Raw genomic sequence first — 25,003 nt, forward strand, 5'->3', positions numbered from 1 at the left:
GCTACCAGAGTAAGAAAACACAGGCACCGGCCCACAGAAAACACTCTCGGTTGTCCTGGAAAGCATAGACTGCCTAGACTTTTGTTTTCAAAGCTGACTACACCATTTCCTTTGGCACAACTGCGCGGGTGGCAGAGCTCGCTCCGGACGCCTGCCCCTCCCACCTGCAGTCCTCAGTGGTGGCCTAGACTGGCTTGTTGGTGCTTGCCTCTTTCCGGTTCACAAGAGCCATTCGCATCGTGATATGAAGGTGCTTGAGTCGGCTAGTGTCCCTCAGGAGCAGCTGCATTTTTAAGGCCCTTTTTAAATGTAGAATGAAAACTTTGTCCTGTTAATGAAATAGAAGTCTTTCTTGAGCAGATGGAGATTCCTGAAGAGGGGTCCTTCCCCTCTGTCTTTGAAATCTCTCATCCTACACCATGGCTGACCCTAAATGGATAATGTTCCACAAAGACTCTCCCTCTGAAAGGCTTTTGGGGGACCACTGGGGCAATATAGCCTATCCCCGGAGATAAGAAAAACATGAATGCCTATGACTATTAACAGCACATTAAAAAATGCTCCAATATGATTAATGGGGTGTTTTTGGATTTCAGAGAACAGATTCGACAAGGCCTTGAAGAACTCCAGAAGGTCCTGCCAGGAGGAGACACTTACATGCATGAAGGATTTGAAAGGGTAATTTTAAAACAATTTTCAACTCCGAATGTGAAGTGAGACACCCAAACGTCAGTGTAAGGATGGCTGGTGAGATAAGGTACATGCATTAAGGGAACCACACAACACTTAGTGGCAAGAGAGTAAAAAAATTTCCCATAAACTTGTATACTGATAATATTCTCCAGAAGAACTGAAGAAATCTCTCTGCTCCTTCTCTGACCCAGACGTAAGGTTTGCCAGCAAATGCTTGGCTGACACTGAGGAGTCATTCTACATGGACGGACAGACATCCTCTCCATTCCCAAGGTTGCCTTTTCTACAGGTTGCTTCAGAATTCTGAAACAGAATTTCAAAAACTTCAATCTTAAAGAAAACAAGTCCCCATCTATGAGATTTATATTTACAAATATATTACCTACATGTCAGGGTGACTTTAGATGAGTGTCACCCATTGATATTTGCCCGAAGCCTGGGTGGGTTACAGGAAAAACCCAGGCTGAGCCGAGGCTGCAGGTCCAGCCCAGAGCCCACCGTGCAGTGTGGTGTTCAGAGCAGCGAGCAGTGGCTGTGTGTCTAATGGCTCCTTTGTGTGTTTTTCAGGCCAGCGAGCAGATTTATTATGAAAACAGTCAAGGTGAGACTATATTATGCGTTACCATTATGAATTATTTAACTTTTTTCTGTTTGTTTCTGGAAAAGTGCCTCAGTAATTTCATGTTTTAAAAGACACATTTGATATTGCCTACAATCTTTGGACACATGCTTCGTCCTGAAGAAGGAATGTATAGAAAGGTGATATGTACCAGGTCCGATTCTCCCATCCTGTTGATGTCAAAAAACATGGTGTGAAAGCAACTAGATCCCATTGTGGGCTACAGTCTGCAATGCCTGTAAACAGCCTTGCATTGGCTTCATTAAATTAGTATATACTCGGATGGATTAGTAAAGTCTTGGATTTTTATGTCAAATTTAATATTTTTATCCTTCTCTGGTCTCCAAGCCCCTTCATTACTGTGATTGTATATGATATTAAGAGTAAGAGACCAGTTCGGTTTAAAATTTCTTTCATTTAAATGAAAAAATGCAAAAAAAGTGTACTTAGCAGAATGCCTGGCACATGGAACTGATATTTACTATTGTCATTTTAGCTATTATTACTGTTACTACAATGTCTTTTATAGATAGCACTTCTTTTTCTGAGGCAGTCTCTTTTAGAAGATTTAATTTTGCACTGGGGATTTTCCTCCCAGGCCTGTAGAGGTGTCCACTTCTGATTTCACTCCAAAGTACAACAAAGAAAATAGATCCAGTATCAGTACCACCACAAGTTAGTATGTATTAACCATCAGCAATGTTACTAGAAGCCTGAAAATTGCTGGAAGAATTCTAGCAGGTTTTGCCAACTGCTACAATTCGGTCAGTTTGTAAAGTACGATGACGAGCGCTCTGTGCCCACCTCTTCAAGAGGTGGTGCACGTGCTCAGCTATGGCCTATGAGAAGGACCCGTGAACAGCCGAGGTGGCAGAGTGTGTTCAGGCCTCGGTGACCATCACATGGTCTGTTCCTAGAAATAGAAGAAATTTAATGCGCTGGAGCTACTCCAAGCAATCAGTCCAGAAACCATTTCACCAGGGTTTGGCCAACTTTTGGCCAAAACCCAGACACGAAGCCTGCCCCTCGCCAACACCCTAGAGCCTGTCTCCGCATTCTTCTTCGTGCTGGAATTGCTGCCAGTCCTGAAAGAAAAGTTGTTGGTTCTCCCAGTAATGAGCTGGGGTAGCTGAGCTTATAAGAGATGGACTCTCAGGGCTGAGAGAGGGTTTCCCTCCATGCAGCAGGAAGGACTGAGTGGGTCTGTGTTGTGTTGCGCAGGATACAGGACAGCCAGCGTCATCATCGCTCTGACGGATGGAGAGCTCCATGAAGACCTCTTTTTCTATTCGGAGAGGGAGGTAAGCAACAGTCTGGCCTGTGTCTGTCCAAAAAGACATGGGAAGGGCTTCTTCCTTCTGAAACGGGCTGTGATCTTTGTACTTGGCCAAAATGATTGTTGTTCTTCATTTAAAAAAAAAAAACCTGGATAAAATAATGTCTTATGTGTAAAATAATAATAAAATTTATTTTTAAAGTGAACCTTCATAGGGGGTGCGGGGGCTGGATGGAGGTGCACCAAGGTGGGAGGGGGCATGGGGACATCTGTAATAGTGTCAACAGTAAAAAATGAACCTTTATGTCTCATACATGGAAGATATTTTTCCCATTTCAAACTATTTCTATGTTTGGGAGGGGATAAAAATATCTATCATGCCTTTATTTAAAAGCACTATATTGATGTAGCAGTTTTGAAATACTATATACCATTTTTAAGCAATTTTTTTTCTGAATTTCCCCACATATTTTTTTACTAAAAACAGGAGGGGAAAGAATTTCTTAAAATATGTAAGGGCAAATCTTGGCAGAACATATTAATCATTCAGATTCTCACCCTAAGAACCAAAGTTGAACATTAATTGGTGGCAAAATAAATTGTAATCTCTCAATATTTCTTTTTTCCTTTACACTGTGTTCTCATAAAATATTCCTCAAAGCAAATGAAACAATTGTCTCTAAATAAAACTTTCAGTTTGTATAAAGAAATTCAGAAAAATAGGTTTATTCAAAAAGTAAATGTATTTATATTTAGGAAATCCTTTTCATTCAAGTTGTAGATGTAGGAGCTATATGCGTAAATGGCCCAAGGAAACCAAATATATTAAAGGTGTATGCAGGCCAACTTAGAAAGGAACGCAATGAGGAAAAAGGCAGGGAGGGAGGGAGATTCTGGTCTCTTGGGGAGGAGTTAATCAGAGCATCACACTTACCTCAAACTCTTGACTACTATTTAATTTCAACTTAGCTCCCTCAGCAAGCAAGAAGTAAGTATGTATCCATTCATTCATTCACTCAGTTTTAACTGGGAGTTTGGCATGTGCTGGGCCCTTTGTAGGACACTAGGGACACAGAGGGTCAGTAAAACACAGTTGCTGCCCTCCTGGGCCTTACTGTGTAGTAATGGTCAGGTCGTCGAAGCCTCTGCTGACAAAGGGCAGGACCAATTATGTAGGTGAACACATTACTCCCCCCACGACCAACTAAGACAAAGGACGATTCACAATGGGAAACACACAAGTATGACAGGCACTCCCTGAGCATTTGGGAAGTAATCTCTATACTCTAAAGTTAAAACTATGTAATGGGAATGCGAAATGGCTCATCTGGGTGCCAAACAACGGTCAAATACAGTAAAAACCCTAATAAGGAAATAACTGAATATAAAATAAATGGTAGTTGTCAGACACTTAAAATAGGGGTTAGTAGAAAAGAATTTTAGGTATGGCACACACAATCTTGGGAAAGTGTGTGCGGTGCCAATGCCAACAGAAAAACGGTTTCTGAAAAAAGAAAGATAAGACTCAAGATATATAAAGAAAGGGAACCTTTCCATTTTGGATAATTCTATATAAAGCCCAACTGGAGGAAAAATGTCACAGAAGTTGGTGCAGATAAGGCTGGGACTAGACTGTGTCTCAAAGTTTGTTTTATCCTGAAAGCCTCAAGAAATATTGCCAACATGAAGGAAAAAAAAATATGTGTTCTTGTCCCTTCTAAAATTCAGTGTTAGGCACAAGTGGGTTTGAGTACTACCACAGGGGTGGAAAAGAACACTATTCAAATTAATGTGCACATATTGAATGCCTACTGTATGTTTACTATCAATTATTTGTTAAGCACCTACTGTATATACCGAGGATTTCCAATTCTTGTTTTCTATTTTGAAACACAGAAGAACTTGGAAATCAGGTATCAAAGATTTTCATAAATCAAATATTAAAATCAAGCCCAAACCTGGATGTTATTGTCCTTGTTGCCTTCTCAATACTTAATTGTAGAAAAGGTCATGGGTTCACCTACTCAAATATGGACCATTAAGCCAGCGTATTCTATGGCAATGAAAAATGGCTTTATTCACAAAGGGCACTGACAGTTATGAGCATCTGCATTGTCCTAAACCTTGTGTGAGGAGGTCTGCATTTAATATCTGTTTAATCCCCATAACACTTTACAGAGCAAGGCTAAGTATCAAATCCAGGTATATTGAGTTCCAGAGGCCACAACCTCTGCACTATGCCATGCTGCCATCACAGAGGAAGAAAAAGTATGCCAATAAAACTTCATCAGAGAAATAGAAAAGATGAACATTTCTCCAGAATATTTAACATGACTTACATTTGCGTATAGTTTCCCTTTCCTCTCTTTGTCTTTCAAAGACCGTTTCTATGGCTCTTTCTCAACACTTTCATTGGACTAATCACCCTTCATGTCTATTATGCATTATGCTAGAATGGGACCTTCACTGGAGTATAAGCTCTTTGGGGACAGGGATTACCTTCTCCACTGTGGTGCCTGGTACATAGTAGGTGCTCAGTAAATACTTGATGATTGCATTTGGTCTGGCTGTTCCCAAAGGAGTGTGTCTGCCACTGCTTCTGGCTCTAATGTCTTCTCTTTCATTGAACCAGGCTAATAGATCCCGAGACCTTGGTGCAATTGTTTACTGTGTTGGTGTGAAGGATTTCAATGAAACACAGGTATGATTATGAATTTCCTTTGTTTGGGGGGCATAAAGCTTGTGAATAACTCAGTACAGAGGGTGCATCAGCAACATACATACCTGCTAAGCAAATGTATGAAATGTAAGGAATGCTAAGCAGGAAGGGGATTACTGGATGAGTAAGGGTTGTGAAGCCATTTGCTGGTGCATTTGGGGGCCCTTAACCCAGACCATCCAGGCAGCATGTTTCCTGGTAGATGCTAAACTGCTGAGGTGTCCACACAGCTCTGAATTAATGTGGAAAACTTGTTGGTTGTTTTTTCCGTTTTTAGCGTGATGGATCTTATTTTTTAACTTAAATGGCAAACATCCTTTTTCTCCCATTAAATATGCAGTGCATTTTCAATACAAAAAAAGGGGGGGGGAATAATTGGCAAGTAGGCAAAAAAGTATGTGTAAGTATACATTAGTAAATTGTGGAAGTTTCCTAACAACCTAAATGAATGTTACTCAGTGTGGTTTGTAATTTCTTTTTGTTTTAATAACATGGGACAGTGCTCATGTTACGTTTGTTAAGTAAATAACATTGGATTACAGAACATTGGGAATAGTATGAGTCCACTTTTTAAATAAATATATGTGTATGTGTAAACAGTTTTTCTATAACTATGAAAGACTTTCTCTCTCTCTCTCTCTCTATATATATATAATTAACAATAATAGAAATGTGATGGATGGAAGGGGGGATGGGTAGATGAATACATGGATTATGAGCAACTTTTTAAAAATGTATTCTAACAATTCTGGGTTTTCTGAAATTTCTCAATGACTATGTGTTACTCTTGCAATCAGTAAGAGTCCTGGCAATGCTCTGACTGTGGCAGTCACGGAAATGTCAGAGATTTGGGGGTAGAAAACTCACAGGGCATCTTCTCCTTCCTCCAGTCTTCTGCTCCATAAAGCAGGAGCAGCCACGCCACCTGAGGCTCCTTTCCTCGCTGAGCGGATTGGGTGAAGATAAGGGGCCCCATTCATTGCCTTACCCAACACCAAAGCCTGAATTTATTTTTAAAGTAGTTCTGAGAGGAAACTTGAGTTTGTTAGGTTCAAATACAGTTGCCAACAGAAATTTGGGTGAATGGGAGAAAAACGAGCCAACGGCCTGCTCCCAAATCCATAAATACATGAGCCCAGGCCAAATGTTCATCTAGCTGAGCAATCTTACCTCTGCTCCCAAGGAAAAAAAGCATTAAAACAAATGTAGAGTCTGGAGCCAACCCTCCAGGCTTGCTCCAGATAGCCCGCTGGTAAACTCATTATTGCTGAGAGCTTCCCAGTGAGGCCCCTGAGCCAAGGCCAAGGCTCGAGTTCCCCTGGGTCCTAAAAGTAGGTGGAGTCCCCTGAACCCATTGGCTTTCCTCAGCTTTCCACATCCAAGCGTGACACATCTGTGTGTGTTTGTTCTCAGCTGGCCCGGATTGCGGACAGTAAGGACCATGTATTTCCTGTAAATGACGGCTTTCAGGCTCTGCAAGGCATCATCCACTCAGTGAGTAGAGCCCCTCCTTTGAGACTGGACGCTCGGGCACTTTCTGCCCCTGATCTGCTGTAAATACCGTCTTTCTGAAGCTGGTGTGTTCCTGCTTGAGAGAACATTCCTTTGTATATCTTCATATTCGTCATATCCCACTTCTGCGTCCTGCCTTTCACACCTGTTTCTGTTTCCTTCTCCTGTGCCAATTCTACCCTACAAGGGAAAATGAAAAAGTGAAGGGAACCCTGCTTTGGCAGCCAGCCAAACTTCAGGCAGCCCCCAGTTCTTAGGCTGGAAAGGTTGTGGCTGATGGTCTACACTTGACAGACCTCAGACTGACTGCATGCAAGCTGCCCTCAGAGAATTTGCAGGTTCAACCAGCATCACTTGGCCACTGGGGGCACTTTCAACCAGTGGTTCTCTACTTTGGCTGCCCATTGAAGTCACGTAGAGCAGGAGTTTTAAATAAATGCCCCAGGTAATTATCTTCCCAGGTAATTTCAATGGAACCCCTGCTTCAGACCTCTAGTCCCCAAGTATTAGGGCTGCAGTGTTCTTCAGGGTTTGCACAATCACCAGCCCTCCTTCCCATCCCTGGTTTTTTAACCACCCTTTTCCAGTCAGTGAACAGGACACTGGGGCTTCCAGGGCCTCTCTTTTCCACCTTCCATACACAGGCCAGGCCCTTGGTCCACCTGGCGTATTGGATGACGCTGGTCTTTAAAGCCTCAACCAGAGGTCAGTGTGTTTGCTGCACCTGCAATAAAGTCTAGAGACACTGCAGCTTCTGCCTTTAAGTTCTAGGACCAAGGAAGACAGCCAGTGGTTTCTCCATTTGGAGCTCACCAGGCTCAGGACCTGGGGTTTAGGATGCAAATTCAGAGCTCTGAGGATCACTGTTCTCCTAAAACGTCAAGGGTAGTCTTGGCACACAGCAGCGTACCAGCCGGGTGCCCAGCTGTGTGCTCAGGACCTGCCCAGCTCCCCCAGACTGACACTAGGAAACCTCCGACATGGACGTGCCTTCATGCTCCCCCTCCCTCCCTGCAAGGTTTGCTAAGAACACCAGTGGAGTGGGAAGTAAGAACTTTGGAGCTGGTCAGCCCAGAGTTTAAATGCTGGCCTGGCAAGTTGCCACTTATAGATCCTGAGATGAATTATTTCACTTATTTTCTTACTTGTATAAGGGTTCAGTGATAAGACTTCTATCATAGACTTGTTTAAGGATTCAAGAGATAACACTGGTGAAAATACTTCATATCTTTCCAGACACACTACTGCTATGTACTCAAGGCATGTGAATTACTTCCTCTCCCATGTCCCTTCACCATCCTATGAGAGACATTAATGTCAGATTCCCCCAATCCTCTAATTTTCTTGAACATATATAGAAATCACCTGCAAATCTTGGTTATCATACTCACAGGTTCTATTCTCAAGGGCTTCTTTTGTAGTCGGTATGGGATGGGGCCCAGGAATCTGCATCATTATAATCTGTACTTTTAAATAAATGCCCCAGGTGTACCTTTATACTCTTGGTATATGTGACCTTCAGTTTTCAGGTTTATGACAGATAATCCCATATCTTGCTGGGAATTCCTGTCTTACACATGTACATACGACAGTCATCTTTTTCAAGATGTGTTTGTTTGCCAGGAACAGAAACTCACTCAAACTCTCTTAACCAGAAAGCAGAAATAATTGACAGGATAAAGAAGCATCAGTCCCAATTACGGACCCCCAGGTGAGGGGACCCTGCTGTAAAGGACTCCTGGGGTCAGTAGGGTACTTAACAACATAAGTAACAAGGACTTCAATAGCCATATAAAACAAAACCCAAATGGTGCAAGACATGATTGACAGCAGGGCTGTGGCCTGATCATGAATCTTTTGGAAGTTTGGAGGTGGGTGATTCTGGGTTGGAGTCTTCATGAGAAAGCGGGGCAGACTTGAGCCTTGAACCACCAAGGAGGGATTATGGGCAACACCAGAGAAGAGATGACATGACCTCAGCCTGCAGCAAAGCATTTTCCAAGGACAATAAATACACCTGTCTGTCTGGTGGGAGAGTTTGGGTAAAAGAGCTGGGAGTAGTGGGAAATAAGCTGAGACATTGGGTTGGATTGACAGGAGTCCTGAAGAGGCTTTAACTTCAACTTAGTGGTGTAATCACTGAAACATTTTGAATGTCTAACAAGTGATATTTAAGTAGAGAATCCAAAGGCAGTGTGTATTTAGAAGAGAGAGGAGACCCAGAGGCAGGAGCTCAGTACTGAGGCTACTACAGATGTCCTGCCTGCAGAGGCTTCTGAACAGGGGTGTGTGCCTGCCTCGTTCAAGAGTGGGCTCCTCCTCAAATAATTTCCATCTTTATTATTTGCAGAAGTCACTGTTGTTCTTAAATATTTCAACCCTAGCAACTCACCCAAGATTAACTTGAGCCTGGATGTTTATAAAGCTCTGCTTATCCCCTAATGGAAATAACTCCAAAGAAGTTTAAGAAATTTTAAAAAAATGTATCCCCAAATGGGAAAAAATAATAATAATTTGAGACTCCAAACTTTTAGCTGAATGATAACATTCTTAGGAACTTTTATCTGGGAGTTTTGCCGGTGGTTTTGATCCTTACAGTACTTGAAACCCGTATTTGTGGTGGTTGTTAATTTGTTTGCTTGGACAGAGAAACAGGGACAAGCACAGCAGGGCTCATCTTTCTCAAGTCAGACAGAAATAATTATGGGCTACAAGCTGGCTATTTTTAAGGAGTAGGTTCTTTTCTCCTTCTGGATACTGAAAAGAAAGCTCTCGTGTTCCCCCCATCTGAAGCATCTAACGCAGCTTGTTCCCATGGCTGTTGTTTTGTGGCTGATCATTTTCTCATAATAAAGTAGGACTGGGCTTAATTATCCAAAATAAGAGTGCCGGGTGGCTTTCAATAAGCTTGAATGGTTTATAAAGTTCTCTGCCCATAATGAGTTTATTTTTAGGATGCAGGGGCTAATATTTATTTACTCATGAAGTACTCATTGAAAACCTTTTATGGTGGACTCTGGCCATACAATTACGAGTAAAGCAGACAGAGAGACTCTGCTCTGGTGGAGTTTATCATCTAGCAGAAGGGACACATAAAAACGAGTAAATGAATGTGTATAATTAAAATTGTGATATATGGTATAAAAGAAGTAACATAGCACAGTACCAAGATTACAAGTGAAGGGGTTGACCAACAACACGGGGGCTCTTTTGAAGAGATGACCTGAAGGCGGAGAGCATGGGTAGAATGGTCCCGGCCGAGTAGAGCCCCAGGAGGGTGTAGGATGTAAGAACGGCAATACTTAAGGTGGAGGATGGCTGAAGATGAAGTGAAGAAGCAAGCAGAGGCTAAATCACGTGGAGCCTTGAAGGCCACAGTATTTTACTGTGGGGACAGTGGGAAACTGTAGCCAGATACAAAGTCTGATGATAGGACAAGACTTTGTCCTTTATGCTTGAAATCAAGAGTCTCAGGGACTCTAGAGATCATGGCACTTTATCCATAGCCCCTTTAGGTGACAAATAAATAGACACTTTATTAGACCTAGAAGAAGAGAAATTAGTATGATTTATTGAACATCTCTGCACCAACTCCTCTGCTAGGCACTTCAAAAACCCCTCTCTGAAGAAGGACTCATTACCCCCATTTTATAGGTGAGGAAACTGGGGTGCAGGAGGGTTGGAAAAACTGTCCCAAATCTGCCTGCTCATATGGTGGAGAGGGGGGATTTGAACCTGGTCTGGCTGCAGAGTTGCTGCTCTTTCTACAGTACTCAGCTGTGAATGTCTGAGGAAATGGAAAATCACCACTCAGTCCTGGATTCGTCAAGTCCCTGGATTCTCTGCCTCCTCAACCTGACTCCTGTGTTTTGGTCTTTTCACTATTCCTCAACGCCCTCTACTTTAAGGAAGAAGTCCTCATGTGTCAGATTTGTATAATGTGTTATTTTTCCAAGTGCTCTTACCTGTTTTCCATTTCAGTTTCTCATTGGTGTGATGTAGGGAAAAGGCAGAAAGAAATCAACAGCTGTAGATAAGAGATCTTGGGACCGAACATTTTTCTTTTGTCCCATTTAACACCATCCCATTTAAAAATCATAACAACCCTGTGAAGGAAGTATTCGTAGTCCCAGTTTTATAGGTAGTGGAACTGAAGCTCAGATAACCTACTCAAGAGTCCACAGCTGTAACGGGGAGTACAGGGTTGGAACCCAGTTCCGTGACTCATTTCCTTAGGAAGGGAAAACTAAAAATACCACCATTTAGTGAGTTCTCATGTGCTAGACACCGTGGAAATCATTGCACACAGTCATCAAATTCTCATGACCGTGATTTAAAGTAGATATTGTTACTGCTTTTACAGAAGCAGGTACTCTAGGCACAGAGAGATTCGCTAACTTGTCCGAGGCCACACGTAAGTTGGGCTGTGTGATCCAGACAAGACCCAGGTCCATCTCCAATGGCCATGAGGAGAATGACCAGTGTCCTACTGAATAATGTGTCTAGGCCAGGAAGCAGCTGCATGGCAGAAAGGGACACACCAACAACCAAAACTGTGAAACAGCCTGATGCAGCTCACCCAGTGCTAGTAGAAGCAAGACCAGGTCCATGTGTGTGGTGTGACCTGACTGTACTGTGGGTGGGCGGGAGAGCTCTTTGCCTTTTACTGCTGGGTGGACAGCATCTCTGAAAATCCCAAGCTCTGCTCAGTGGATGAATTTTCATCATTATGAGAAGCCGGCAGCTTGACACTAGCTGAAAGGACCATCGTTCTCTCCACACTTGATCAGGACTCTGCCTCTGAGGACAGTATTCCCACTAGCTTTTGCAGAATCTGGTCGATAAAATTGTAAGACAAAATTTGGTTGGTTGGAAGATTGCAGCCCTTTAAGCCAGTAAAACTATAAAGGAAGAAACTATTCCTTTGCCTTCTGTTATTGTGGCTTCTTCAGGGAATTTCCAGTGACCACAGCTAGTAAGTATAGTGCCAGCCCTCAAGTGAAAATATGAAGCAAAGGCCCAACCAGGCTCCGGGTGTTTGTTTCTTTATCAGAAGTGCAGCAGGCAGTGAAATGGGAACCTGCCTGAAAGCTGGGTTCAAATAACACTGAAATGGGCCTGCAGCTTTGAATCCCAGCACCTGGCCCGGTTACAGAGATGCCGGCTCCTCCTCCCAGCTGTCGGCTCTTTGTGTGCAATTGAGGGCAGTGCCTGGAACCAGGCACCCAGTCTTGAGAAGAAAGCCCCAGGCACTGGCACCAAGCCATCTCCATCTAGGAGCATTTCCTTAGAATAAATATTTGAGCTTTCATCAGGCTTCCTATTAATGGGAGGGTAAGTCAGTGCATGTTTGATCGACATCAAGTATTGAGCAAACAACCATATTTGCAAGAATTTCTCGCAAGTTTTGGCATGAACTTCCTTGTTATCAAAGAAGCTATAAGATCAGCAAAACTGAGGAGTAAATCTATTCCATGGTGTATACGTATTTATTCTCTTTACGAAAACCATGTCCTGTGCTGACCTCTCCCTTCCACTCATGGGAAGGTGAAAAGAAATGTAGCCCCTAATGTGGTGAGTTCCTAGCAAAGCTACCACAGAAGGCAAAGCCTGTCTCTATGGCCTTCCTTCCACCTACTCTTCCAAGATCCCACTAGGTGCTGCTCAGGGTTTCATTCCACAGTCCTGGAAAGTGCCTGTCTTGATTGAACCAATCCTCTTTCCAGAGCTCTCAGAGGTGGAGGACCATTTCTACAGCAGCCACCTTTCATTTAAATTGGGCTCATTTGATTGGATGAAGCCCCTCCTCCTCCTTTGCACCATTTGAATGCTGCCTCAAGGCCCTGAGCCGGTATTCTATTCTCCATGGAGCCTGCCCTGGTCACTTCTCCACCAGAAACCCTCCCTGCCTCGAGCTCCGCCAATGTTGGAACCATTCGCCTGACTCTTGGATCTTTGTCATGCTCTGTGCCATTCCTCTGGGTCCGTTGCCAAATTGTGTGACCACAGAGACTGCCCCAATTGTCGTCTTTCCCATGGTGTCCAATGTCGTGCTGCGCCCATTTATTCATTGTAAAGCAGCCCAGAGGGTTGCACACCCTTCATGACCTACACTGCATGACAAGGGGCATTTGTGTGCCTCTGTGTCTTATAAAATCCCCTCAGTCCTTCCCCTACCCTCTCTTCCAAGATAATATCTCTAAGAGATGGCATTTTGGGTTCCACGCTCATTTGCAGGCCTGGAAACAGAAATAGAATCAATTGTAGTTTCTGCAGTGAGCAGAAAATCTTTTTGAAAAAATTATGTGCCTCAGCAGTCATTAATTAGACTCAGACTTTGCAGTCTGTCAGGCCGGGCGTTCCAACTAAGCTATTAGTTCTCTTTGGCTTATTAAAAAGTCCAAGTGTAATAAGCATTCCCATAGCTTGAAGAGGCTACAAAGATTGCAGAAAGCCATACTCAATGAATCCTCAGCGCCCCCTGTCCCCCTCCCCTCTCTAGGAATCTGTTAAGATCCACTGTAGAAGCCACAGTAGAATCTAGAACAAAATCCAGTGAAAACACTGTCTGCAGGGGTCAGCTCCCAAGGAGGGCCACCGACTTCGCCAGTATTCAGGTCGACAAGCTCATCTTACTAAATAAACCACGTGTTGAAGTTCATAGCTATCTGAGCTTTCCTTCTGAAAACAGGAAAGTGGTTTAGTGGAAAAAAATGAATTTCCTCAGTTTCAGAGCCTCGTCTGTGCTGTGTTCCTTCACGGCAGATTCTCCTCGACTGTGAACCCGGCCAAGCGAAGAGCAGCATTTATTTGAGTGAGCGGGGTGCCCCCACTCAAGGAAGAAACTTTTGCTTTATTGTCCAAAATTCAGTAAAACCTTAAAAACCTTTCTTGCAGGTTAGAGCATTTATTTGCTATAATGTATGAGTACCCATAAAGTCATATATGAATCCCAGAGAGATGTGTGCATAACAGTAAACTTTTATTTTAAATTCAGATTTTGTAGAAAAGACATGGATCTAGGATGATGTCCGTAGTTAACAGTAAGTGTGATCACTGGTTTAAAGTGTGGAGTGGATACAATAAGTCCTCATTTAATGTTGTAAGTGGATTCTGAGAGCTGCAGCGAAATGACATGTGCTGAAACCAGTTTTACTATAGGTTAATTGATATAAACAGGAGTTTTTACAGCATCTCAGATGTTATAATGAAATAACACTGAACAAAGCGATGTTATTAGAAGAAGACCTGCTGTAATTTTAAAATTCATGGAGTTATTCCTAAAGATGCAGATGAGCCTGTCATGTCTCAGGCTTGGCATTTTAAACTAAAATCAGTGCTCCCGGGCTTTACCTGATGTGCATTCTGCCATCAGCTGTAGCAGTGTCTGTGGCCCTTCTGACAGAGCCCGAGTGCCGCTGCCACACAGAAACCTCCACATTTTACCAAGCGGAGGCGTCAAGGCCTTCTAAAAAGCAGGCTAATCTAGATCTTAGACATGAAGATGTGCGAACACCCACAGCATTGTGGTTCTCAAAAGCATGCCCTTAAAAAAATGACCATATCGAGATAGGCATCCTGAGAAGGTGGCCCCCAAGGATGGTGGTGTGTAATGAGAAGAAGGAGGTGTCACGAGATGCCGAATGTGGCCGTGCATTCGGAAGACCCTAAGTTTTAATTACAGGGAAGACAGAAGACCACTACATAATATGCTAGAATGCCAGTTTATGAAGCCGTGCAGAAACTGTGCCATGTATTCATTTAGTTATTCAATAAATATTTACTTAGTGCCTACTATGTGCCAGGTTAGGCATCGTGGACATAGGAGTGGGTAAACACAAATCTAATCCTTGCCCTCACTGAGTTTATGGAAGAATGACAATGACCAAGCAATCCAAAAATAAATATATAATTATAAACCATGACAAGTCCTCTGAAAGAAGGTAATTTATACTAAAATGTGGGTGGATACAGAAATATTTCATTACTAAAGTCATCAGGGCTTAGGTGGCAAAGTCCACACTAAACAGAGAGAGTGAGGTAAAGGAAAACTGCTAGGTTTTGTCTTAGAGAACTAGACAGGGGCAATCGGCAGAGAGTTAACCGCCCTGGATGACTATTCCAAGCTCCCCTGCCCTGCCCAACATTTTACAAGCAGAAAGTGCCCTGCATAACAAATAAGAAACTGAGGAACATGCTCTGTAAGACCTGAAAGATGTATGGAAGAAGCAAATGAATTAACATACACACACACAAATTCTCTATCGGCAAATGGCCAAGTAAATAAAGACTGGTTGTTTATTTGGGAAGGAGGCAGAGCAATTAGGAAAAAATTAGGTGCTTATGGCAAAGGAGGTATTCCTAATAACTCTATGCAAATATTTATAATCCTTTAAGGATTCTTGCAAAATCTCTGTATAAACTGAGAACTTTATGAAAAAGGACATCAGGTTTGTAGAGTCCAAAAAAATAAACTCTTATATACAACCTGAACTTCCACAGATGGATTTCACTTGAAATATATGAAATAGCTCTTATTACTTGGCAAAGTTCTTTTACATTTGCTGCCTCTCTTTCTCTGCCAACAATTTAATGAGATGTGGGAGAGTAACTAGACCAGTAGCAGCACGTCACATTTGTATAGTTCTCTGTGGAGTTCGAACATGCCTTCCCATAGATCTTCCTTTTGAAATCTTTTAAAAATGTGACAGGAAAATAACATCTTTATTATTTTTTCAACAAATTAAGCACAAGGCCAATGGTGGGTGATGGGATAGAAGCATATATGAGCTGCTATCTTGGCCCAACAGGAATTGCAGCAGCAACGGTAATAACAAAAGTAACAGTAACAGCTACTATGGGTTGCAGACTGAATATACAGGGGTGAGCAAAAGTAAGCTTACCACTTGTTCATATGGAAAGTTGTACAAGAGTTAGTGAATGGCCGTACAAGAATAAACTGTTTCACATAATTAAAACTGTAAACTTACTTTTGTGAGATATTCTCCTAAGTGCTTTACGACTAAGGATGTTCTGCACACATTTCTTGGTGAAATTTTTCATGAAGGGCACATTCTGGCTGGCGGCCCAAGAGTTGTCAATAACCATCTATTGACCAATCACATCTGTTTGTTCTGTCCGAAAACAAATACCTTGTCAGATTTCCTTGAATCTCACTCTCCACCCTCCAATCCAATACAAATTTTACCACCCAAGTTGAATTGACTTTACAAACTAAATATCTCTGTATTCATGTCTCTTATTCATTTTGCCAACATACAGCCCTTTCAGGTCATTGTCTTCCTTATTCCTAGTTTATAAAAGATGAAACTGAGGTTCAGGATTTTAATAACTTGTCCAAGTCCACATGGCCAGTAAGGGGTGGAGTTTGGATTTGAACATAAATTTATTCAGAGCCCAAGTCTGTCTCCAGAGCCCAAGTTCTTACTAATAACAGCTACCATTAGTTGAGGACTTACCCGATTCCAGGCACTGTGCTGTAGGTTTTGTCTATTTATCTCATTCAGCCTTCCCAACTCCATAGCCCTATGCATTAGGCTCTCTTCTTATCCCACTTCTACAATCGAGGAACCAGAGATTACGCTGCTTGCCCGAGGTCACACAGCTTGTGAGTAAGCTGTCCCATGCAGTTTGATTCCAGATTCCAAGCTGTTACTCAGTATGTTAAACTATTCCTCAAAATTGGAGTTCAGAAAAGCTAAAGGATTTGTCAAGGACTATAGGTCAGCTAAGTACAAGACCAGGGCCAGGACCAACTCCTCACATTAGATAATATTTGATACATTTGGTGGTTTTAACCAGTCTCCGTTACAGGCCAGCTACACTCTCGGCTCTGATGTCACCTCTGTGGGAGTCCCTTCCACTCCATCCAGTGATTTCACTTCAGCAATTCCCCAGTGCTGGCTCCACAACGCTTTCATGCCTACTGCTGCTCTAGTGGGGGACAGATCCTTCACCTCCCCACCTCCATGTAGTATCCAGACGCTAAGCTGATCTTCTGTCTGGGGAACTTCAGGCAGACAGATCACTGCACAGTCTGGGCTGCTAATAACCCAGGGAACCCCCCAAAATCCACCCAATGCCACTGTGACTTCCTACCTTTTGAAAGCAGACATTTCAAATTAATAGAAGGCTCAGACAAATCCCGCCCATCCCCCTCATTGATAAATTTTACTCCATTGGCTGCAATGCATTTCTTCCAGATGTTTTAAGTTAAGATTGGGAAAGTTGTGTTTTTACTGGATTGAAGCACAGCGCTTGGCTGACATTTTTTGGCCCTTCATGCACTCCTTAGATTTATCAGCTAATTGCAGACACTTTGAGGGAATAATACAGCGTGTGTTTATTGTGACAAACCCTGCTCAGTGTGTCTTTGTGGCCAAAGATTCATGGGCGTTTCCTTTACTGACCCTTGGTTAAGTGTTAGAGTTGATTCAAAAAGATTGGTTCAAAGTCAAGAACTTACATGGGTGAAAATATTTCGTTTATGTGTTTTGGTGGAGTTGGGGATGGGGACAGAATAGATCCAATAGCTCAATTTTTATTCTTAAACTGTTTTTGAAATCTTTTGTTGTGGATGATAGAATGATTTATTAATGGATGCCAAATGCCTTAGGAATTTTTGTTTAAAACATCAAAAAATAGCTCCATGGTTGTTCTAACGCCACTATTTAATAAGTTACTCCATATGAGTGAACTCTGTTTCTTCCAATGTGGCCTGTTCGAAGACTGGCCTGAGGAAACGTGAAGGCGGGTGGTTACCTCCCTCAGTCATGGCAACCACTGCCTGAGCCGGCCCTTCAGGCAGGAAGAGCCCAGTGACAGCAAACTTGGGGGTGAGCAGTCGTCACAATTGAGGTCAGTCAGTTGTCACCTGGAGTATGAATCACGGTACATCAAGATCTTGGTAAGCCCCAGTCAATCCTAGGACATGGCTGCCTACATAGGAGACCTAAAGGACTGGACCAGCCCTAGGGAAAGGGAGGAGGGAGAAGCCAGAAGGAGGGAAAGATGGATGCTCAGGATCTGTGCTTGGGGTCCTTGATCCTGAGTCAGAATGACAGGTGGCTGGCTAAGCCAGAGGCTGAAGAAAGAAGGCAAAAGCTGACAGAAAGACACACGTTGCTTCCTGCTGTAAAATCAGGGGGAAGCTGAAAACAAATAGCAGGATCGAAGTATGAAAATGCCTTTAAAGTGTGTAAGAGTGGGAAGGACTGGCAGGGAAATATGCATTTTAGAACTGTCAAAAAAAAGAAATACTGCTTTTTATGACTTTCAGGTATATAGAGTTACTTACAATGCATGGTCATGAGGAAACTTGTTTCAATGACTACATTTTAATGTCTTGTCATCTGCACATCAGATAAAAATTTTCTAAAGCATGTTGTTCATTTCCTTTCACAATGCTTCTCTATGAGGATGCCCCGATATCCCTCTGGAATGGGTAAATATTATCTCTTCTGAGGAGCCACTTGTTTTCATTCTACAGATTGTGAATCTCATAAATATCACCTGCCCTCATTTGCTACTAGAAAGCTTAGAACTAAATCCATGAGCCACTCCTAGCAAGGAAACAAACTCCTCACAGTATATTTTTTCTATGATGCTCACACTCCTTAGTTCAGCTTCCCCTATTTTCCCTTTAATCTATTTCCTCCCCTTTCGTAATTTATTGTATCTTTTATTTGATTGTAACTCATGGTATATGTGTTACTTAAGCTCGAACAAAGTAGTATATATAGATAAATAACATCAACATAAGTGTTTCCCAATACAAAATGATGATTTTTCTTTTACTGACATTGAGTTTTATAATTTCACTATCAATTCCTCTAACAAATGCCCCTTTCATAAATAGAAAAATGGCTTCCTTCAGTCTGCTGCCCCTTCTCAATTTCCAAATTAAGGCCCAAATAAAGGTACAGCATTTGCTTGGTAAATTGTCCTATACTTACTTCAAATGCATGGTTGAAATTTCATAATCAAAATTAAATAAGAGTCAAGATTCACAAATGGTGAAGAGAAGCTTACACTCTACCAGTTAGAAACTCTGCTTTGGCCAGAAGAAGCCTTCTTTATTGAGTCCCTAAGCAGTTATGGGGTTCTCCCCGCACTCCACCCAACCCTACAAGACTCGCTTGGGGGAAGACTACATTTCCACTTAAGTACGGCATGGAGGGTCCCCCTGAAGAGTGGGCACCACAAAGCAGCCTTCAAAACCCTCTCCCGCAACTTCTTCCAGACTCTTCTAACAAAAAGTGAACAGAGTACAATAATCTGAAAACCATCCTCTAGAGGGTGGGCCATCTCCATCCTCCTCTCCGGCTTTATCTGTCATCTCTCCTTTTTTCCACTTTTCAAGCTCTTTTTGTTCCAGCTAAAAAGATTTATGCATTTATACTTTCTCGCTTTTGCTCATTCCATTCCCTGTCTGGACCCTGACCTTCCCCTAGCTCACTGCACTCCACCTGACAGAGTCCTCCTGTCAGCACCCGCCTGTTTGGTGAAGTCTTTCCCAACGAACCAGACCTCAGTGGCCTCCCCCATGAACTTCATGGCCTTCTCTCTGCCCCTCCGCTCTGGCCCCTACCACATATGACCGGCCATTGTTATTTATCTCTTCAGATATGAGTACTATTTCCCCAATGAGAGGTCAAAACTCCCCATAGCTAGGTCTGGCATATCATAGATTCAATAAATATCTGCTGAAAGAACAAAGGAATGAATAATTCTTACAGCTTTGGGGACACCCAGCAGCGTCTAACAAAATGTCAGTTCATTGAATGTTTGACATTAAGGACACTAGGAAAGTACTCCCCACCCACTGCAGCATAATGACTTTGAATCTTCCTATCTTGGTAGCTAAAAGGAAACCTTTACTTTAACAAAATAACCTGTGCTTTGACTTTATTTCCTTTCCTTTTAGATTTTGAAGAAGTCCTGCATTGAAATTCTAGCAGCGGAACCATCCACCATATGTGCAGGAGGTAGGTTGAAATTAAGTGCTAATTGCTCTCATACAATTAGTTTGAGATCATTTGAGCTCAAAGCACATGTTGACTTCATTGGTGGGAAAGAGGGGAAAGTAAGGCAGGAAGGAGCAAGGGTGAAGAGAGGAGCAGAAATTGCTACGTACATTTGCTTTTAGTGGGAAAATAAAAGAAAGAAGCGACATGTCAGCTGTGTGAAGTCTAACCCTTCGTGCTCATCGCAGCCCAACAGGCACTAGTTGCTCACGGTGCCTGTAGGCCACCCTCGAAAGGGTGTTGATATATTTAATCACTTAATTGGAGCTGGCCTTTCCCCATAACTAATATATCGATCTTAATTAATTGCTCAATCTACCAGTCCTCACAAGATAGTCTTAGTCAACTCCAGTTGTCCTAGTAAAGGGCTGTTATAAATTGTCCACTGTGGAGGAAGTCTCTACTTATACTAAGAATCAGCCTTCTCCAACAGTATTTTTCTCTAACTGATCCCAGTTAAGGGTCTTGTTATTGTTTTGTATTGTAACAGACTGCCTGAAACTTCAGCCATGCTGGCTCTTTTGTATAATTCCTGATAGGAACCATCAGGGGAACCTGATGGTTTCCCATTAATCTTATTTTTTTAAACATTTTGTTTATTTATTTTTAGAGAGAGGGGATGGGAAGGAGAAAGGGTGGGAGAGAAACATCAATGTGTGGTTGCCTCTCATGTGTCCCCCACTGGGCACTTGGCCTGCAGCCCAGGTATGTGCCCTGACTGGGAATCGAACCAGCAACCCTTTGCTTCACAGGCCCATGCTCAATCCACTGAGCTACACCAGCCAGGGCCCATCACTCTTATTTATTTAAAAAATATTGTTGAGCACCTACTGAATGCCAGGCACTGTCCTGGGTGCTGCAGCTGCAAAAAGATAAACTCTCTCTGTGCCTGCGCTTTGGGAACTTGAATCTGTCACCGTTGAGAGGTCACTGTTAATGTCACCTTCTAGTCTCCAAAACACCAAGTGCCAGTTATTGATCTATCACAGAAAATATATTATACCATCTTACAAGCATTGGAGAAGAACTTGCAGGCTTTTTCAAACACTGTACATGTTTATGCCTTAGGGCAAATATTATTGGTATCAATGAAGCAATTCCTTAAAGAATCCATCCAGTTTGTTGGCTGTATTTTAGAATAGCTGAAAGACTTTCAAGGAATTAGAGGCACTGAATAATATTTGCCACCAATGAAACATTAAGTATATGTAAACATATAAAGTTGTTAATATTTGGTGACTATTCACAGATATGTGTACATTTCCCAAGGAAAAGCAAACCACAGAGACTATCTCCTGACTTCTAAATAAATTGCTACCTGGTAAGACAGACAGCAGGGACAGTTGCTGTTGCCACGGAACAGATCTAGGAGAACCTCTTTAAGAAAAAGAATTGACAAATCTTACCTTTGCAAATTTGACAAAAGAATAGGACCACATGAGCCCAGTGCCAGGGCTTTGTAAGGGGTCCATGCAGCAGGGAGCCTCAACCAGGGCTCACTCGCTGCAAGGTAAACCCACCTCCACAACTTTTATAGTTTTTTCATTTAAAATAATTGGAAAACAGTGGGGTTTTTTAGGGAAGTTTTTTAATTGTACAATTATTCCATTCATGAGGAAATGAAGTTCTGCAAGCCTACTGGGTATGTTCCGACCTTGTAGTGAATCAGAGTCTAAAGATAATGGATGCACTTCAATTAATTCACTAGCACGATCAAGTCCCCTCCTGTTTCTCCCCACTTCCTAATAGAGTGCTTGGCCCTCAACAGGAGTCAATCAAGGTTGACCGAATATCTTGATTTGTACATTCTTTCAACAAACGCCGCACTGATTTTTGCCCGTTTGACCCTTATAACTCCTTTCATGTCACCTTAAGAAATTACCATTCTTTTGAACCATCTAATTAAAATGAAGAAAAATTAGAAATGAATAGGCAAGGAGATAAAGAACAAAGACAAAATGAAAACAAAATTTTGACTTGGACCATAGAAAAATATCTTCCTAAATAATTCCTGAATCAAAGATTAGCACACCAAAATCTCCTTTACACACCATTGAGGTATTTGAGGCAATAGAAAGGCCACACACAGAAAATGAATATGGCACAGAAATATCAGGGTCCACAAGAACTAATCCTAGGAAATTCATTGATTTTAATGTATTTCTTATTAAATGAAACAGAAAATAAAAAAGATATTTCTAAAAGCCACAGAAATACAAGAAAAACATTAAAATGCATTCATAAATTTAAACAAGTTAAAGTGATTTAACTGACATTTTTTCCAAGAGCTCTTTCTTTGGTAGAATCAGTAAAATAGACAAACCTCTGGCAAATCTAACCCAAGGAACCTTACTTTAAATAATTTATAAATCTCTGGCTTAGGTGCAGTATGACATATTTTACAACAAGCAATCATCTCTTGTGTCAGAGTCAACTACCCAGTTCTATTTTCTTTATTTCTCATAAAGAAGAAATTAATACAGGACACAGTGATGGGAGCTAACCATAGGTTTTGAAGAGCCAGCTTCTCATCTTTCTTGAATTAGAATCAAAATAACTAAAACATGCTGATCTGAGAATAACTTTACTAAGAAGGAAATGAAACTTCCAAAGGAAATCCTTACACCAAGAGTTCTTCCACGGATTTCTCTCAGGGCCTATTGCTGCTCATTCCCTGGAAGCATGGTGTTTGTGCAGCACTGGGGCCTCTTTTATTGTCCATGACTGTGAACTCCTGTCAAGTAGACCTAGGCACACCTGCTGTGGGAGCCTCTTTAGGCTACTGCCAGGACTGAGGGATTCACACGAAAGTGCTTGGAAAAGCACAAACTGTTATACAAAACCACGTGATATTATTATCATCGGTGTCGTCTTGATGAGGATTAAAGGCTAATGTGAGAATCTTAATGTTGATGGCATTATATCTACATGAGAAAAACATGCCTGTATGTGTCTCTACTGAAAAGAAAAAATGGGGAGAGTATTGATGGAGTTCAGAGTACCTGCAAAATGATTAATTATTCATATTCTAGAAGAGAAAGTGAACAAGGAATTAATGGGTTGTTTATATTTCCAAATATAATGGGGAGACTAAGCCCTAGACAGATCTGTGGGAAAAAAGGGTAGAATTTGCTTTCATCAAAAGTCTTATCTCTCAGTCCCCTCCCCTCAAGCTCTGTAAAAACTTCCCTTCCTACCCTGGCTGGTGTGGCTCAGTGGCTTGAGCACCAGCCTAAGAACCAAAGGGTCACCGGTTTGATTTCAAGTCAGGGCACATGTCTGGGTCGCTGGCCAGGTACCCAGTTCAGGGCACCCAAGAGGCAACTGCACGTTGATGTTTCTCTCCTTCTCTTTCTTCCTCTCTTCCTCTCTGTCTAAAACTAAATAAATGAAATCTTTTTTCACTAATGTTAAAAAAAACCCTACAACATCCCCTCCTGGGCCCCAGAGCAGCTGCTGTGGAGCCCCATCAGGCCTGTCTGCTCAGGACACTCAGGCCGACAATTGCGTTCCTCCAAGACAATGATCTCTGCAGGCTTTCACCAGTGACTCAACAACGGCCAGCCATGGTTCTGACAGCAAACTGAGCTCTGAGAGAGGCAGACAGATTACGCTGGGTGGACAACAACACAGGTCCAACACAAATCTTTATATGTTGAGCTGCAAATATTGGGGTAAAATTTAATGGGGCATAAATAAAATGGCCTTGGGTTCGAATAGCCAGTTTCACTTAGAGGCAGATTTAGGGAAACCTGACTTAGTTAATGGAGGGGGGAGAGGGAGAAAAAACAAAGAGAATCATAGATATCTTGATATCTGACAAGTTCAATTCTGACAAAAATAAAAGCTGATGTAGTCTCTGGGTGATTTAGTAGCCATCCAGCGTCCAGATCAAGAGAGCTAATTCCATGTCCCGCTGTTCCGGGTTCAGACCATGGTTTCAAGTCCCATATTTTAAGAATGGTATTGACAAAGGCATGTCCATAAGAGAAGAGGTGATCTGGAAACCCCTGACACAGGTTTTGAACTTGCAGCCTACAAACCCTGACTGGTCTGCTCGTATGTTCTTTTTGATCCACACCATATATTTTTTAAGAAACTTTAAATTTATTGTTAACATTTAAAAATATGATTTTATCTAAAAAAACCTGTTTTGAAAAATTAGATCTGGCAATGCTGGACCTGTGTTTATTACAAGATAATTATTAGAGATTGAATAACTTTAAAAGAACCATGTACTCTTTTCTGTTCACCATAACCCTCACCACTCCTTATTGTCACCTAATACTGAGGCCAAGCATATGGTTGTCATTTGGCATTGTGCTTCTGTCACTGGATTTACAGCCCCTGCTCTAAAACATGTAGGAAGTCACCTGCTGTGTGGAGAGCCTTTACAGCACCTTTTTAACCTTACCTGCATTTAAATAATTCTGCTTCCCTGCCAATACAGACTCTTTTTAAACGTTCCTAATTAAATATTTTTGTACATTAGTCTCTGTATAATTAGGAGAATTGACCCATTGTTGGACTGGCCCTGCCTAATTTAGCTCCTCTCTAGGAAATGCACCCTTTTGCTTAAGCCAGTTTTCCCCAGGCCCCACTTAGTTGGCCATAAACTTGAACAGTGCACAGTGTGCTATGTGAGCAAATAATCCAGGAAGGAACTAATTGGAATTAACTGTGCAACCTGCCAACTGCTCCACATTTTGAAGCTTTTGTACTCCACAAGTGGAAGGAGGTTATAATTAGCTCCTCACATTGTCATTTCAGAAGCAGTTGTATTATTCCTGCTGTGTTGTTTCCCGCTGTTTGTAATAAAACTGGGTGAGGTAGCAGGAAAGGAAGGGAGTTTTAGGCTTCATGTTTACCATTTGGAAATTAGATGCTTAAAAACAGACACATTTAAGCAACATCAAATAGTGGTTTCATTTCTTTCCCTCTTCATTGCTTTTCAAAGCACTCACGCCTGGCCCTGCGGCACCTCTCTGGTTGGATTGTTTAACTCGCTGCTCTGTCTTCCTTTTCATCCGAAGAGATTTCTGTTTGAAGGAGGGATTCTCATACACTGTTGGCAAGAATGTAAAATGACAAAATCGCTTTGGAAAACAGTTTAGACAGTTTTTTAAAAAATCAAATAC

General features: G+C 42.0%; 1 protein-coding gene across 1 annotated transcript in view; it reads left to right on the top strand.

Annotated features, from left to right (window-relative positions):
• The window catches only part of ANTXR1 (ANTXR cell adhesion molecule 1), a 232,490-nt gene that overhangs the window by 61,167 nt on the left and 146,320 nt on the right, over positions 1-25,003 (top strand). Inside the window, exons 4-9 of the mRNA XM_053663393.1 lie at positions 597-678; positions 1,261-1,294; positions 2,534-2,613; positions 5,221-5,289; positions 6,721-6,801; positions 19,766-19,826. Coding sequence (XP_053519368.1) covers positions 597-678; positions 1,261-1,294; positions 2,534-2,613; positions 5,221-5,289; positions 6,721-6,801; positions 19,766-19,826 — 407 coding nt within the window. The remainder of the gene's footprint in view (positions 1-596; positions 679-1,260; positions 1,295-2,533; positions 2,614-5,220; positions 5,290-6,720; positions 6,802-19,765; positions 19,827-25,003) is intronic.

This window comes from Artibeus jamaicensis, unplaced genomic scaffold (assembly GCF_021234435.1).
Source record: "Artibeus jamaicensis isolate MK-2021 breed Jamaican fruit bat unplaced genomic scaffold, CSHL_Jam_final contig_3174, whole genome shotgun sequence".
Taxonomy (NCBI): Eukaryota; Metazoa; Chordata; class Mammalia; order Chiroptera; family Phyllostomidae; genus Artibeus; species Artibeus jamaicensis.